The sequence below is a fragment of the Glycine soja genome, chromosome 11 (genome assembly GCF_004193775.1).
Source record: "Glycine soja cultivar W05 chromosome 11, ASM419377v2, whole genome shotgun sequence".
Taxonomy (NCBI): domain Eukaryota; kingdom Viridiplantae; phylum Streptophyta; class Magnoliopsida; order Fabales; family Fabaceae; genus Glycine; species Glycine soja.
The window spans coordinates 47,432,362-47,448,901 of NC_041012.1; the positions used below are offsets into that span (position 1 = coordinate 47,432,362).

A 16,540-nucleotide genomic window follows, 5' to 3' on the forward strand; every position below is an offset into this window, starting at 1 on the left:
AATGCTAATTTAAACATATCTTACATTGGCTCAATTCTAAATTCAATATCCATTTTCTTTAAGCAATTATTTATGTCCATTGTTTCAAACCAGTGTTATGCTATGCAAAACATCTTAATGTATAAGAGTTATCATTGTAATGTTCTACCAACAATTCAAGGTTAGTGTAGGGGTAAAAAAAATAGAGGATTTTGTGGAATCTCACAAAACTCAAGGGTATTAGTGTACAATTATGAGTAATAGTAAAAAAAAATACACTGACACACTACATAGAAATTAAACTCTAAATGAATTAACTCAATTAATAGAAAAAGATTGCACAAGGTGAATAACATGCTTATGAGCTTATCACGCCTATACCTAAAACTGCTCTAGCGTTGAGTTTTAAGCATTTCGGATCAGTCGATTTTGCAATGCCTCATATAAGGCTATGACGAAATTCTAACAAGATTAACGTCAATCGTGATCAATTTTGTTAGCTAATCGCAAAGTAGTTTCACACTTATTTATCAGAATACCGTTATATCATATAAACTCAAGAGGTAATAGTGCATTTCATGAGAAAGGAAAAGGGAGACGAGTTGGAGGTCCCAACTTTCCAATTCATCATTTGCTGAACATAACTTGATCATGTAGACATTTATCTACGATCTTGGATTTATTTTGTACAAGTTCTTGTCAAGAAGTGAAAAAGGAAAAGGGATATAGTTTATTTTTCCAAAAATGCACTTGCACAAGGAAATTAGCAAAAAGTTGAGTTTTCATGCTAAACCTGGATTAATCTAAGTTTAAACCTGTAAACCCACTTAAAATAGAAAAGCTCTTCCAAGTTTCAACTCCCATTTTTCACACAAAATTCAAACTTGAGATCTTATTATAATAAACCACACAGCTAACGGACTCAACAATTAATCAGAAGCAACACTACTAGAGTAAAAAGTATGCCGCCATTCTTAGATCATAAACATTTCCATAATTATACATAACTAACTACTAACCACATCTCAATATAGCCCATAGAACAGAAAACACTTCATATAGTCAAAGCATAAATTTAGTCATAACTCAGCCACAAACATAATGGCATAATGTCAAACATAGTAGGTGCATAATTCTGGTCCATGACAATTAACATTTGACATCCTTTAACTACAACAAAAACAACGATGTTTTGTTTAAGTCCTGAGCCAAACCATGAAGAGATCCTCTAGCGCAACCTTCTTGCTTCTCTTTCAGACTCAAGTAGGGTGAGAATGTCTCCTTCTCTCACGGGTCCCTTCACGTTCCTCATGATGTGTCGGTTTTGATCATCCAAAAACTTCACTCTAACCTGAGTCACCTGCCCCCTAGACCCAGTACGACCCATAACTTTGACAACAAGAGCGTGCTTCACCTGAGATTCCATCCTGCTCAAACACAAAGCATTCATAATGTTAAGTGGAGTAAGGATTGTGGACAACATTGCTTTCATTCCATTTGGACAACAGAAAAGTGTAGGGCAACATATCAACCAAAGAGATTCAAATCTAAAGCTACACCTCTTAAAATGCAAAATTCAGTAGGATTCACCCAGCATCAAACTTGTAAACAAGTGAATAACTAAAAACCATTTAAACTAAAATGAAATGAAGATCCCCATGATTATGTGAAAATTATATCAACACCAACCCAATTCAACAGATATCAAAGATGCAAATGAGGTTTAAAGCCTTCAAGGGATTAACAACCACAATGCAGATGGAACTCATTTAGGCAACAACTTCAACCAGAACCAGTGTGCTCAAACATTAAAGGGGTGCCAGTTCATCGACTACACAAACATACAAAGTCCAACAGATTTCTGAACAAGAATGTAAGCATCTTCATTAATTAAACATACTTTCAAAAGCTTTAGAACAGATTTCAAATACATTTTAACAAATTTTTCCTGCAAATGCTTTATATAATAATATGAACAGAATCAAGTTCTTCAATCATAAAATGCTTCACATAATACCAAACAAAATACATCAAATTCAAGCTTCAGAAATATGCTAAAGCTAACTCAAACTACCTTTCTTATATCTATTTAAAAACCTTGAAGCAAATGCTACCAAACCTGGTATTAAATTATTCGGTGTAATACTAATTAAAAACAAAGACCCAAAATGCAAAACAAATTTAAACAATGCGACAGAAATAGCAATCACAAAAACAGAGAATAATAACAACAACAACAAAGGGAGAAAGCGACACAGAGCCCAACAAACAACGAAGAAGTTGAAACCCTTAGGGGATTCAGAGATGTTGAACGAATCGAGTGTTAGTGAGTGCAGTGGCGACACAATACTTAGAATGAAAAATTGAAACGACGGTGATGATACCTGAAACTGAAATGGGTAGAGGGGAAGAAGAGACTAGGATAGCGACGGCTTTCTCTTCTATCTCGCAAAGAACAACAACAACTAAAAAACCCTAGTTTATAAAGCCTTTTTTATTTACTACGATATTAAAAATAGTTTTTTAGGGAATAAAAAATATATGAAATAAAAAGATTAAGAAATAGTTACAAATTACAAATAATACGCATATGTGAAAAGTCTTGTACAAAAATAATAACATGACACATAATAAGAGTTTGGATTTATTTTTTTAATTAATCTGATTATTATCTTATTTCTTATAATTAATACAATAGAAAGACTAAAAAAATAAAAAAGTGAAAAGAAAAAACTTAACAAAAAGAAAAGATGATTGTCGTGTGATGTATTGCATTTATTATTTGTCATTTCTTTTATTAATTTGTATAAAATAAATAGATTAAGTAAAATATATACAATTTTGTACTAAAAAAATTATGTCATGCTTATAAGATATAATATATATCATGATAATCATAACTTACATCTCCATTTTCAATTTTTACTCTTTATATCTAAATTTTATAATATATTTTATGTTTCATTTATTTTATATTTGAGACTAATTGTGAACAATAAAAATAAAGGATTTGGCTAAAAATGGACAATTTTTTTAAACAAACTAAAAATGTTGACAAAAAATTAAAGAAAGATTAAAGGTTGTAAAAAAAATAGAAAAATTAAAAATCTATATATCTATATATTATCTACCTCTCTCTCTCTTTATATATATATATATATATATATATATATATATATATCATTTAAAATAGGATTATTGACTATATTTGTTTGCATGGTGATTAAATTAAGTCTCACTAATTAATTTATTTTTTTCCATTAAAACAACAAATAAAATAAAGTTCAATCAAAACATGAAAAAAAAGAAAATAATTAATTTATTTGGAACCTTTGTTTAAAGGTATTATGTTATATTTTTAGAAATCACATTATGAGAAATTTATATATCTATATCTATATTATTTAAAACAAGATTGTTGATTGTACCTGATCTTGCATAATTAATTTTTTTTTTTTGTTAAAACAAATAAAATAAATTTCAACCAAAACATGAAAAAAAGAATTAATTTATTTAGGACGTTTGATTATAGGTATCATATTATATTTTTGGAAATAAAACTTTGAAGAATATTAATCTTTTATAATATTTTTTCTCATTTAATATATTTTTAAAAAATTAATATTAATAAAAAAACTCATTTACTTTAAAAAAAGTTGGTATAATTTATTTGCTTAACGCTAAAATGATTGATAAAAATAATTAATATATTTATTTTGATAATTAAGATAATTATAGATTTGAAGATTCAATTTTTTAAAACTATGAAAATGTTGAAATATAGAAACTAAAATAAAATTAAAAAAAAAAGAAACCAAAGAGAAATAATGAAATATGAGAATGCCAAAATTTTAAAATAGCTTAATGCTGTTTTAGGTTTTAGCTTGGTTTATGCCATTCCGATATAAATTTGAGCAACTAGGTTTTTACTTGCCCTTCTTTGCGAGATTGAATCGTAAGCAGCGGCTACCCTAATCCTCTCCTCTTCCTCTCTACTAATTTCAGGTACACTCACTCACTGGCATTTCAATTTTTTCATTGAAAGTGTTGTTCTTTCTTTCGCTGTACCCTCCAACACTTCATTCGTTAGATATCTCTCTTAATTATCGAAACGGTTTCAACACTCTGCTTCGTTCTGCATTGGTTCTCTTCCTTTCCTCTTTTTTTCGCTTTCTGTAATTGTATCTGTTTGTTTATGCAGCTATGGCCGACGAAGCTGTGGTTGTTCCAGATCCCACCCAGATCGATGTCAAGCTCTTTAACCGCTGGAGCTTCGACGATATTGAGGTACCAATTTCCATGTTTTTAGGGTTCAGCTGCTTATTAAATTATATCCTAAAAATCTGTGATGTGTATTTTGTTCTGATGTTTTTTTCGATGTGTTCTTATGTGAAATGTGTAATTATTGTTGATTTTTTGTTTTTGTTTTGTGTTATTAGATTACTGACATTTCTCTGGCTGATTATATCGGAGTGGCGACATCCAAGCACGCCACGTATGTGCCTCACACCGCCGGCAGGTACTCGGTGAAGCGGTTCAGGAAGGCGCAATGCCCCATTGTTGAGAGGCTGACCAACTCTCTCATGATGCACGGTAGAAACAATGGCAAGAAACTCTTGGCTGTTAGGATCATCAAGCATGCTATGGAGATTATTCATTTGTTGACTGACCAGAACCCCATTCAGGTTATTGTTGAAGCTGTTGTCAACAGGTATGTATGGTTTAAGTCTAGATGATGATGATGATGAGTGTCCTTTTATAGTAAATTTTAGATTGACAATTTGGTATAGTAAAATTAAGCAAGTTCTTTGAAAAAGAGATTCTGAGTCTGATATTTGTAAAATTGTCTAATTTTCATATATTTGAACCTCAATTTAGAGTTTACATGGGAAGCTGCTTGTTTTGTCTGGCTTAATTTGGAGGATGGAATGATGATTATTGGTATCCCTATTGGTTTGATTGCCTGAATGATGGCATTTTGTATTAGCTCTATCTGACCATTCTCCTTGTCATCCTTTGCATTTTTTGGGTAGTTTTTGTTATAGTAAGATATTTTGATGAATGTGTTGTTTTTTGGAAAGAAAATTTCTTTTGAGAGGATGGTCTTAGAGCATGCTAATTCTGTGGTAGTATTTCTTTACTGATGTGGTAGTTGGAGAATGACAGTCGTAATTGGAGAATGACATGATGATTGTTTGTTTCCCTATTGGTTTGATAGCCTGTATGATGGCACCTGTGTATTAGCTCTATCTGATCATTCTCCTTAATTACTTAAAATAGAATAATGGTTGGTTTATTTTCATGTCATCAACAGCGCACTATTTTGATTGAGCAATTTGTGTATGATGGATATAAGTCACAAAAAAATGTATTAAAAAATTGTATTGTGTGTATTGATACTCTGAAGTCTGAACAGTAAGTGTTGCTATATTATATTCATTCCAAAGAAGCATTAATATGCTACCACAGAGCTGTAGCGACATGAATACTATTTTTTATGTTCATTTTTATGAATTGAACATTAAATTTACTTTAAAATGTCAGTAATTTATCTTACTGATTTGATGTTGTTTTGTTTATTCAGTGGTCCACGTGAAGATGCAACAAGAATTGGTTCAGCTGGAGTTGTTAGGAGACAGGCTGTGGATATCTCACCCCTTAGGCGTGTTAACCAGGCTATCTATCTTCTAACAACTGGAGCACGGGAAGCTGCTTTCAGAAATATTAAGACAATTGCAGAATGCTTGGCTGATGAACTTATTAATGCAGCAAAAGGGTCATCCAACAGGTATACTTCTAAAATTTTATATGTGGAGGATACAGTTTCTGATGTATTTTATCTTCTATGTCTTTCATTTTTCTAATTGGAGTTTGGGTTCACTGAAAAATAATACTCCATTTCAGCTATGCTATCAAGAAAAAGGATGAAATTGAGAGAGTTGCAAAGGCCAATCGTTGAGCAGTTGTGGAAGCAATATTTGCGATCGGGAAGATTTTGTTTCAGTCAATGTTTGTCATTTAATGATATTTGATCTTTTGCTTGCATTAGTTACTTTTTAGCTTTTTGCTCGCTGGCTTCGCAAGTTATGAAAGATTTTGTTGCTGGGACGAAAATTTGTGTTCTAAGATCGGGAGTTTAAGTACTAGCATGTTTCATAAATTATACAATGATAATTTCCATGATAGTGTTGGGGAGTTTTGACCACAATGTTTTTTTTTTTGCTAAGTATAACTTGTGAAGTTATTTGCATAGAGTAATCCAAAATCAAACGTGCCTGCTCTGGATGTTATTTGCACGTTCACCTGTATTTTGTCGCTTTTGACTGATTAAACTACATGTGAACGTGCATACAATTATTTTTGAACTATCATCTAAGGAATAACTCTATATTGTAATTTATTTCTGTAACGACGTTAACTTGGGAGCTTAAGCTTCCTGCCTGAAACTATAAGGTGGACCGAGGAAGGAACAAGTTGATTAACCTTGACGGAGTTACGAGTGGTGGCTTGGGAATATCAGTTGAGATTCTTAATCATCAAGAACAAGTTGATTTCACGGATAACGTCATTGTACCTTTCTGCCCCAAATCTAGGAATTGTGTCGCTCAATATCTAGGAATTGTGTCATCATCTTGCAAATTTAACAGTTTTTCATTATCTTGAGTTTGTTTATGACATTATCATCACCCTTATAGGAGTAAACTTTCGGTATTGGTGAATTGCCTTACATTAGTTGAGATAATAAATTTTTTACCTAGGAAGCTCATTGTGGATACCGATGATTGTATGTTTTACAATTGTAATATATTCTTATTCTTACTCGCTTGTGTAGCATCCTCATATCCTCAACATAAAGAACGTCATACCAATGGCAACAATATTGGATCCCCAGATAATATCCATACTCAGCAAAGCACCAATTGCACGTTGCACCTTAAAAGTTTTCATTTTTGGATCAGCCTCTTCCTGCAAATACCTTCTTTGAACAAAGGTTCATGACTTTTATCGTTGTGTGCACTGATGAAAATTGTTCAAGTAACTTAGGAGTCAAATCTTTCATGATCATACTCAATTCTAGAGAATGAAATTGTAACACTACAACTTAACATCATACAAACAGGAAGGAAACCATAAAAAAAAAAACTAATTAATATTAGGCAATGAAGCGTGCAAATCATGATCAAGATCAAACCTTTTTTTAAGAATGCATGCGTGTTGAGATTTTCATGATATTAGAAGGGGTTAATAAAGTGACTGAGAAAATAGAAACACGGTTTAAGAATTAATTGAAATTCTTCACTCAACTTTGTTCCTTACTCTTCCACCAATAATGCTACTGGCAATCTGGTACACTTGCATTGCATGCACATCTTAATCTTATCTACAGAGTATTTGTCAAATCGCAGCTAGTCTCCTGATCCAAACATTGTGCACACCTGTATACTTGTATTGTGATGCTTCCACATCAATTTAATGAAAAAAAAAACGTCAGCCTACCTTTGTATATGAAATAAAGCACTGTTCCACTAAACATGAACATTTAGCTTTGGTCCTGCGTGACAGTAATGTTATTTTAAACTTATTTCATGGCAGCAACTAGTGTGGATGTAGCTCAAACGGTAGAACGCCCGCTTTGCATGCGAGAAGTACAGTGTTCGATCCCCTGCATCTCTTTTTAATTATACAAGTGTTATTATACTCCTTTCTTCTTTTGTGGTAAAAGGTTAAAACCTAATCCTACCCGACCCCTAAATATTTATATTGAAATTTTATAGTTCACAAATGACCATCCAAACAAAGCATTTTATAAAATGACATGAGATAAGTTATAAGTAGATGTAATTTAATATCCATGAATTTTAAATTTCGAAATACTCCATTCAAGGACTGCATAACATTTAGTAACACTTTCTCGGAATTCATCATTAAACCCTATACTAGTACTACAGTTCAACCACCATCATGCAGGTATTTGAGAAACAATGACCTACCTAGTTTGGCAAGGGGAGGGGGGATGCGATTTAGGAGTCACTATTGAGAGTATTAAGAAAATTTCTTGACAACGGTTTTTGTATAAAAAAAAGGATTCATTTCATACTCTTCTTGGTGTCTTAACTCTTAAAGTCTTAACCCCTTAGGTTGCCTATAATTTTTTGGGGTATCCCGCATTCCTATGCAGTGATCTTTTGTTTTGCTAAACAACTGAAGTATATTTACCTCACTGTACATTTTGACACCTTTTGTAGTTACCCTTACTAATACAATTATATTTTGCCTTTCAAAAAAAATACCTAAAATAGCAAGACTTAATATGAAAGGAAGTGGCCTCATGTTCCTGTTGGTCCTGAAAATTAAAAGAACAAATATACATAGACATGAATGTGTTATATGATACCTTGAGAAAAAAAAATATATGTATGATAAGTGATATAATTTAATAAAAAAAGAGATATAGAAAAAAAAAAAAAGTGTCAACTAATTAAGTTTTTAAATATAAACGCTCAAACTGAAGTTTGCTCACTGTTGCGGTGCCTACTTCGGCGTTGTAGTTCGGCCCAGGCGGTGTGACTTCCAAGTTTTCCATTTTATAATTTCAAATTGGCCTGTGCAAAATTCTAGCCTGTTAAAATTTATACAGGCAATGACGCAGTGTACTCAGCTTGAGTTTAATACAAAGGGCTAACTAAAAAGTCGGTTTTTTTATTGAAAAAAATGTCTATATTTAAAGAGTAATTATGTTTTAAATATAATTATCTTAAAAAAGTAAGAAATTTTTTGTTAACCATAATATTGATATGAAATAGTTTTTTAAATACTGATTAATCTTCGTCCAGAATTATAAACACACAAAAGATGAATGTTATGAATATTCTCTATCTAATATGATTTATTTCTTATCCAATTATCAATTAAAATTTAAATTATAAATTATTTGATTAAGGGATACATTTTGATCTCAAACAAATTTTACTAATATCAAGAGATCTCAAATTTAAAAGAATTTTAGATAATCATCTCTTTCATTCAAGAGTTAATCTCACTGTTATGTTTATAATAAGTTTCATGGTCCAAAACCAAAAACAAGAAAATATATCAGAAATGTGAGTAAGAAACATTAATATCTATTTCCTAATTTTTTAATCACCACCATTTTAGTTATCTAATAATTGCAAGTAATATATCTATAGAGCGTAATTTTTTTTAGTAAAATTAATTTAATAAACAACTTATTTATGTGAACTTTTTTTTAAAAAATATGATTGGTTTTAAAACGGAGAGTAGTAAATTAAAGCATTGAAAGTGCAGTTGCATAGGCAAACAGGGAATTAGAAAGCAAGAAATGAAGAAGGACCTACCAACTGCCACCAATATACGAAACAAGGTCCCACACAGCAAACAATTGTACCTTTTCCATTTATTACAATGTCGCTCCCATTTCATCCTTGGACCAACTCTGAATGATCTCAACGGTCAAGATCCAAAGACCCCCTCAAACATGTTCGAGCTTTAACCGTCCGCCAAAAACCATAGCTAGCTTCCCTATAATACCAGCTCAACCAACGAACCACTCTCACATCGATCAATTAATTTTTCAACATTTCATTTCACCGCCAAATCAAAAACGAGAAATGGTGTTCTTCTGCTTCCTGGTGGACCAGCGGCGGGAGGTGCAGCGGAGCAAGCCTGCGGCGGGGATCTGCTCCCGCTGCGGCGGCGGAGCCAGCGTGGCCGACATCAAGACCGCCACCAGGTTCTGCTATGTCCCCTTCTACTGGAAGTCATGGAGAGCCATCGTTTGCACTTTCTGCGGAGCCGTTCTTCGCTCTTACCAACACTAGATCCATTCATATGTACTAATAATAGGTTACTACGAGTATTATGTAGTTATAACTAGCCACTTCTTAATTGTGCTTCCCGATTCCTATTATTATTTGCTAACACATGAGGAGCCATCGTCATATCATGTATTCATTCTAACTTCCAACTCTTTCTAATCATCATCATTGTTAATTTCTATGTATTAATTCTTTCTTTCTTGTTCTATCTAAGTTAGTTTTAGTTTCTCTTAAATTGTTTTCCTGGTCAGAACTCTCCCTTTATGTATGTGCTTCAATTAGTACAATTCAAATAACTTATTTAGTGACCTTTGGAGATTTATATATAAGAGAAAGGATTAAGGTACTACAAAAGAGTTCTTCTCCATCTTTATTACTGTTCTTTTTATTTTAGTTCGTTAGAATTGTTATATATCATCAACAATTTTATTTTTTAATTTAAAATACTCTCACCATGTCTAATTTGTTATTTCCATCATTTTATATCCTTCAAATTAGAGGGAATGCCCACCACAAAAATTATTTTCATATTTATTAAAAAAAGAAATAGTTAACTGGATTTTAGTATTTAACAATGTCTCCAACAGAATTACAGTATGTTGGAGAGAATATTTGTGGACAAAAAATGACTCTTTATTGATACTATTTGCTAATACGCGATCCTCGGTTTAAAGGAATCATGTGTATTTATTTAGCCTTCATAAGTGTAATGTTTATATTGAGTTATATAATTCGTGGTGTATAGCAAAGAGCATTAACGAAAGGGCGAGGAGGCAGGTGGAAAGTGATGTAAGGGAAGGGAATGGTGTTAATTTGTGATTAAATTAATTAAGGTGAACTGAAGTGACACACCACACCACACAGGACAATGGAACTGTACGCCCACTGCCATAAAACTTGCTTGTTTCTTCGGAATGATTTTTTCCACCGTTGCCTTATTTGGTATGATTATGATAGACAATGACAGGGAAAAAAGTTAAAATTTAAATCCAAAACATAAAAATAAAAACACATTTTTACTGGAATCACGTCTGAGAACAGGTAAAAAGACACACTCGTGTTCTCATGCATTTTGTTTAAGGCATAAGTAAATACTCTGCTCACATTCAACTTTTTTTTTCCACATTATGTACATCCTAATATTTTCCATTAATTATTCTAAAATTTTAAATGAATTATATATATAGTTATACTTCTCCAACTTATGTTATTAGTGTGCGATTTAAAGTAAAAATAAAGGATCAACAAATATTAATTCAAATATTAGCTCAGTAAGAAATGAACTTATATTTTAAAAAGATGAGTTCAATTTTTATTATTGTTGATATGAGAATCTTGTTAATGAATAATTTGTAAGTATTTTTATAAGTGTTTATTGAACCTTCAGACTTGTTAATTATGATCCTAATGAATTTTGAGGATTTAACTCGCTTAAACTTTCTAATAAAAAAAATAAAAATACAGTCAGTATAGTATAAGCCGAAGGAAAATAATATTGATAAAAAAAAAGAAGGTAAAATAAAATGGTGATGACAAAACAAATTAATAAATGAAGCAAATGGGGTGTAACAGCTGGAGAACTACCCGAGTTATTGCATAGAGTGAAAAATCTCTCCAAAACAGGCTAGTGGCTACACTACTGTTGATGCACACTTGTCGTTCACATGATTCATATTTAAGACATGTAACTGACTCTGACTACCAAATTTAATAGGATAGATACAAAGTTGAACTTGATGTAAAAAGAGAGAATTTATTGCTCAATTAACTTAAGTTGAACTCACTAAATTTATATAATAACAATGAATTACATGTACCTTTGTACCAGCGGACGAGCGTTTTCATTTTACAATGCATAAGATATTAAGGTTGTTGCCTAGATTCACATGAATTAAACAAATGATCTGTTATCTATGCATGTATCTTTGTCTGGGAAGTGACGATTCTGGCTGGAACATTTGGCTATATGATGCCACTATTATCCTAATTTTGTTCCCTTGACCATACCACTGGCCATGGCAAGTGTACAACTTGAGGCACGTGAATGAGAATTTAAGCTGTAAATGCGACGTGCATATACGAACTCGTGTCGATAGCATGACAACCTTGCATGAGAGGTATATAGTGTGTCTGTGCTACAGGACCACAATTGCCATAGCAAGCAAAGACAGTGTGGGTAAACATGCAAATGCAGACTAGCTAGTTAATGATTCATGGGTTTTGTGGTCTGAAATCAAATGCAGTGACAGGGTAGCTTACCAAATACTATTGCAAACATCATATGGATGAGACTTCAAAAGTCTATCGGTCGACGCAAGTAATAAATTTTTTAAATGGTGAGAATCAAGTATCATTTTTAAGAATTGATGAGGTTGAGGGTTAATTTGTAGTTTCAGAAGAAAAAAAAAAGTGAGAAGGAAATTATCAAAGAACCCATTAGTCTACTGAAATTGATCCAAAAAACATAAAGTCTACCAAATGGTTTGTTTGTAAGAGATTAAAAGGAGAAGTAACAGGAAGTGATGGAATACATTAACAAGATGCTTTCTTCTTTTGTTTGAAATGTTACACAATAATATAGGAAGAAATTATTGCATTTTTACTGTGCAACTAAAAATTTCATTCCTCTAAATTGGAAACAAAATGGGAGAGAGAAGGTTTTGAAAATTAAAATGACACAAATATCCTTCTTACTGTTATCTAACTTTAAATAATATTGTTTTACTGAAACATAAAGCATATAACGTGAAATTGTTTATATAAATATTGTTATTTAATAATATTATATCATAAATAATGTATTTTTAAGTATTTTAAGACCTATAAAATTAATTTAAGTATTTATTTTAATATTCTTAATATATGAGTAAATTTTTATTTAAAATATTTAAATCTATATAAAATTATAAAATCAACAAAATTATGATAAACAATTCATATAAACAATTATGTATTTTAAATACTCTAAAAAAAAAATTCCTTATACTTTTTCTTTTCTTTTCTTTACCTTTCCTTCCCACGGAAATATCCTTTTTTATATCATATTTTGATTAAGGACATTGTTATAATTTTATATACACATTTTTTTGGTTTCTTTTTTCTATGCAATTAAACAATCTAAAAACTCCTCACTCATACTTTTTTTTTTCTTTCATTTTCTTTCCTTCACCTATCCTTTCTCAACCAAATATACCCCAAACGTAAAGGTACCGATCGTGTTTTTTTTTACTATGAACTAAAAGTACCATTCCTAATCAGTCTCAACGGCAATAATTTAACTTGCTGATACCTACAGTGTCATACATTAATAACCTTACTAACCACAAACCATTATTAAAACACCAATCAGGCAATAGAAAGGCAGAAAAATGGAGCGGATGCAGACTATTTTACAAATTACAGAAAACATACAAATCACCTAATTCGTGTTTGATTGAAATGGGGGAAAAATAAAAAATGAATCGGGTGGCGTTTTAGAAAAGAAAAAAAAAATTGGGGAGATGTAATTTACCTCAAACTAGCTCAGTAAGTATTCAATTTCTTTTTAATTCATAAAGAATTGTCACACCATTTACCTTGTTTTTCTCCCCATAGACATACCAATTTAGCTGATGAGAATCGCCACTGTACACCCTCATCCACATCATTTAACAAGTCACATATCAATTTTACTCAAAAATATAAATATATTTGAAAGAGTATATAATAAACAGTGTATTAGTTACATTTCTTTCAGTATCTTTTATGCACAATGTCACTTTAAAGTTCAAACCCACCACGGCCCACTCCCGTTGTTTCTCATACTATTTCCCATTAAAGAAAACTTTAAGATGTTGCATGTAAACCACCAAACTAAAATATACAGAACATTGTTCATTAGAAGGATAAGCAGAACTGGGAGGCAAGTCAGAAGCTAGAATGACATCTATTAGGGTCAGTTTAATCTCTTGAAAACGAATGTAAAAATTTAAGAATGACCCCTTACATGAAAAATTCATCCTTGGATTTTTTTTCCAGCTTAATTTCAAGGAAATGCCAAATTAACTTTGCCTTGAGAAGGAAAATTCACTAGCAGATAGTGCACGAGAAAGTAAATTTCCCCGCTGAGAATAATTCTATATGCAGTAAACCAAGGCACTATGACAGTATGACCTCAAATTTTCTCTTCAAAGAACTCCAAGTAACTTGAAATGATTTGATCCTGTGAAAAGTCTGTGTAGTATCCCCTCTCCACAGAAATACCTTCTTCCCTTGCCAGGTTCTCAACCTCTTGTTGTACTCTTTCACCACCAACTTTATTTGGATCCAACAAATTACAAGCTACCTCAATGACACCTTCACCATGTGCAAGTGCCATGGCCTGCACAGAAGGAAGTCCACCACCTCTTCCACTAACCCGTTTTGCAATTCTCTGAACAGCGCTAATATCAGAAGATAATAGAGGGACATTGTAGTTATCAACCCAATTGGTTGCTCCAATGACCACAACACCTTTTGCTGGAGTAACTTGAGATGGACCACTATCAGGATTCAGTGGCAAAGTGTCTGATTTCAGCCCCCCAATCCACTGGTTTTCGCTGGAATTCGGTTTAAAATAACCAAATATTCTTCTGATTGAGTCAAGTGTCCTCCCCTCTTCATGTGCTGCTCCATATAGATAAGTGGGAACTGCACATAATTTTAATGATCACTGACATGCAAACATAAAAATTACAGAGATGGTTGACAGCTCTATAATCACCTTATCAGTGAGTAAAGTAGTAGTTTTAAAACTAATCATGTACGGACAAGGAAATATCCAAACAAATTGAAACCGGGGAGCTAAGAAGAATATATCATGAAGACATGATTCTTAACCAACATTCAAACAGAATGAGGTTCAAGAAATTCATTTCTGCATAGACCTGAAGAAGTTATTTGATTTTCCCATGTATAATACAATAGTAATCTACAAGATTAACTCTATATTAGAGCTGGTGACCCAAATTCTTGGCCCTGCACAAAAAGCTCCCAGTGCGAGTAATTTGGTGAAAAAATATCTACAATTTTTTATTGGCAGTCTATGGTGGTAGCAAAGTCTCAAGTCGATAGGTAACTAGAGCTCACCACTGGTCATGTTTGGGAGTGTGGTGGGCTTATGTTAGAATCCTACAACCGTTATTTTTCTTGTACAAATTTTCTATATAGCGAATTTGCTTCTCTTCTGCCATGTTTTTTTTTGGTCATGGATTTTCTGCGTTACATCTGTGTGTTCATTATTCTTTCTTTATCTCTGTTGCGCATTATTTCTAACACTCTCAATTAAGTGAATATTATTCAACTATTAACATCACCCTTTTAAGCATATACACATTACCCTTTTATCTTTCTAAATGCTAATAAGAGTGTTTTCAAACTTGTGATACAGCATAAATACAAGTTAAGCAAATTCGAAGACCCCGAAAGCCATACAATATTTACTGATACCACTAACCTTGCAGAGTAGAACCCATGTCTGTGGCTAAACACCTAGCAGCGTTAGCTGCTTGATCCAAGGAAGCATCAAGCAAGGGGTGAAAACAAATGTGGTCCACAACACCAAGTCGAGGATGAGTTCCAGAGTGCACCTCAAAGTCAATGGTGTCAAATGCAGCCTTCACCATTGCCAACACAGAATTTGCCAAGTGGCATGGCCCTGAATGACCCAATTCAGAGACAAGGGTGTAACCAACTCTGTTGTAGGTCACATCCTCGAACTTGTTGATTATTGGAGCCAAAGGGAAGAGCTTGGAAGCTCGTTCTATTGATTCCAATGCAGTTCTGTTTCTGCTCTCTGATATGTACACCTTGCAGCAACCCACTATGGACTTCAGCATGTTTCTTTACAAATTACAATCACAACCTATGTGGAGGGAGTGAGTAAGTGAGACAACAAAAATCACTTACCTTAAAACATGTGGTCACAATCCATTTTAGACCACAAGTCCAATAACAAAAACAAATCATCATCTCAAATATTATTAATTAATCAATTATTTTATATTTTTAAACATGAATTAAGAGATGTGAAGTGTGAAGAAACCTATATAACAGCTAATCTTGGTGGATATGGTACGAGGTAACGGTAATCTGATAATCTCCAACATAGATGCAGTAGAATCACAAAATCGTATCCATCCAAAATGGAAATTTAGAGTTTTCTTAACCGAACAAGATATTATGAAAGGGAGGAGGGGAAATCAATGAGAATTGCAATAAATTAGTTAAAATACCTGTTTTCAGTTCAAGCCTGGGGACGAAACAGAGGAACCTCGAGTCTCAGCTCAGGCAATTATAAACCAAAGAATTTTCTTTTTACTTTAGGCCATAAAACCAAACAAATATTTGTTTTTTCTTTTTTTGTAATGGGCTTTTGCTATTTACACTTAGTATTTACTAAGTACACCCCCTGTTAAGGGTTTGACAAGTGTACTAAATGTCCAAATAATAAAATCTTGAAAGTCCGAGTGTCGAATTCTACAAAAATTTTGTATTGTATTTATCTTGGATACTTTTTAATTTATAAGTGAAGAATTAATAGAGAAAGGGATAGAAGAAAGAATAGGAAACAATTAAAGGAAGTAATAAAAAGCAAGAGAATTAAAGCAGAATAATTAAAGAAGGAAATTCAATGAAATACGAATGTTAAGATCTAACATGCCTTGTTTGCCTAGGATGTATGAATTTATGATTTATCTTTATCAATT

At 32.4% G+C, this 16,540-nt stretch overlaps 4 protein-coding genes and 2 non-coding genes across 7 annotated transcripts; 4 read left to right on the top strand and 2 right to left on the bottom strand.

Moving 5' to 3' along the window:
• Positions 1-928: 928 nt before the first annotated feature.
• On the bottom strand, positions 929-2,456 carry LOC114377182 (40S ribosomal protein S28). Of its 2 annotated transcripts, XM_028335594.1 has the most exons (3): positions 2,364-2,456; positions 1,178-1,406; positions 929-1,115 (listed from the first exon to the last, which is right to left on the bottom strand). In XM_028335594.1, exon 2 carries the CDS (start codon positions 1,403-1,405, stop codon positions 1,208-1,210), a length of 198 nt encoding a protein of 65 aa, XP_028191395.1. In that variant the 5' UTR covers position 1,406; positions 2,364-2,456; the 3' UTR covers positions 929-1,115; positions 1,178-1,207. The 2 variants fall into 2 exon arrangements, with proteins under 2 accessions (XP_028191395.1, XP_028191394.1); XM_028335593.1 differs by having other exon boundaries at positions 929-1,406.
• A 1,378-nt stretch (positions 2,457-3,834) lies between these two features.
• LOC114377181 (40S ribosomal protein S5) lies at positions 3,835-6,187 on the top strand. Its single transcript, XM_028335592.1, has 5 exons — positions 3,835-3,984; positions 4,181-4,266; positions 4,419-4,690; positions 5,564-5,767; positions 5,884-6,187. Exons 2-5 carry the CDS (start codon positions 4,183-4,185, stop codon positions 5,936-5,938), a joined length of 615 nt encoding a protein of 204 aa, XP_028191393.1. The 5' UTR covers positions 3,835-3,984; positions 4,181-4,182; the 3' UTR covers positions 5,939-6,187.
• On the top strand, positions 4,901-4,982 carry LOC114377740. Its single transcript, XR_003659177.1, has one exon. It is a non-coding gene; the product is annotated as a small nucleolar RNA Z102/R77 (small nucleolar RNA).
• Positions 5,157-5,239, top strand: LOC114377739. Its single transcript, XR_003659176.1, has one exon. It is a non-coding gene; the product is annotated as a small nucleolar RNA Z102/R77 (small nucleolar RNA).
• Positions 6,188-9,463: 3,276 nt separating the features above from the next.
• LOC114375570 lies at positions 9,464-10,123 on the top strand. The gene has a single exon (XM_028333396.1). The coding sequence runs from the start codon at positions 9,609-9,611 to the stop codon at positions 9,816-9,818; it is 210 nt and encodes a 69-aa protein (XP_028189197.1). The 5' UTR covers positions 9,464-9,608; the 3' UTR covers positions 9,819-10,123.
• A 3,450-nt stretch (positions 10,124-13,573) lies between these two features.
• LOC114374125 (formimidoyltransferase-cyclodeaminase-like) lies at positions 13,574-16,145 on the bottom strand. The gene is made up of 3 exons (XM_028331726.1): positions 16,067-16,145; positions 15,289-15,696; positions 13,574-14,483 (listed from the first exon to the last, which is right to left on the bottom strand). Exons 2-3 carry the CDS (start codon positions 15,668-15,670, stop codon positions 13,969-13,971), a joined length of 897 nt encoding a protein of 298 aa, XP_028187527.1. The 5' UTR covers positions 15,671-15,696; positions 16,067-16,145; the 3' UTR covers positions 13,574-13,968.
• Positions 16,146-16,540: the final 395 nt, after the last annotated feature.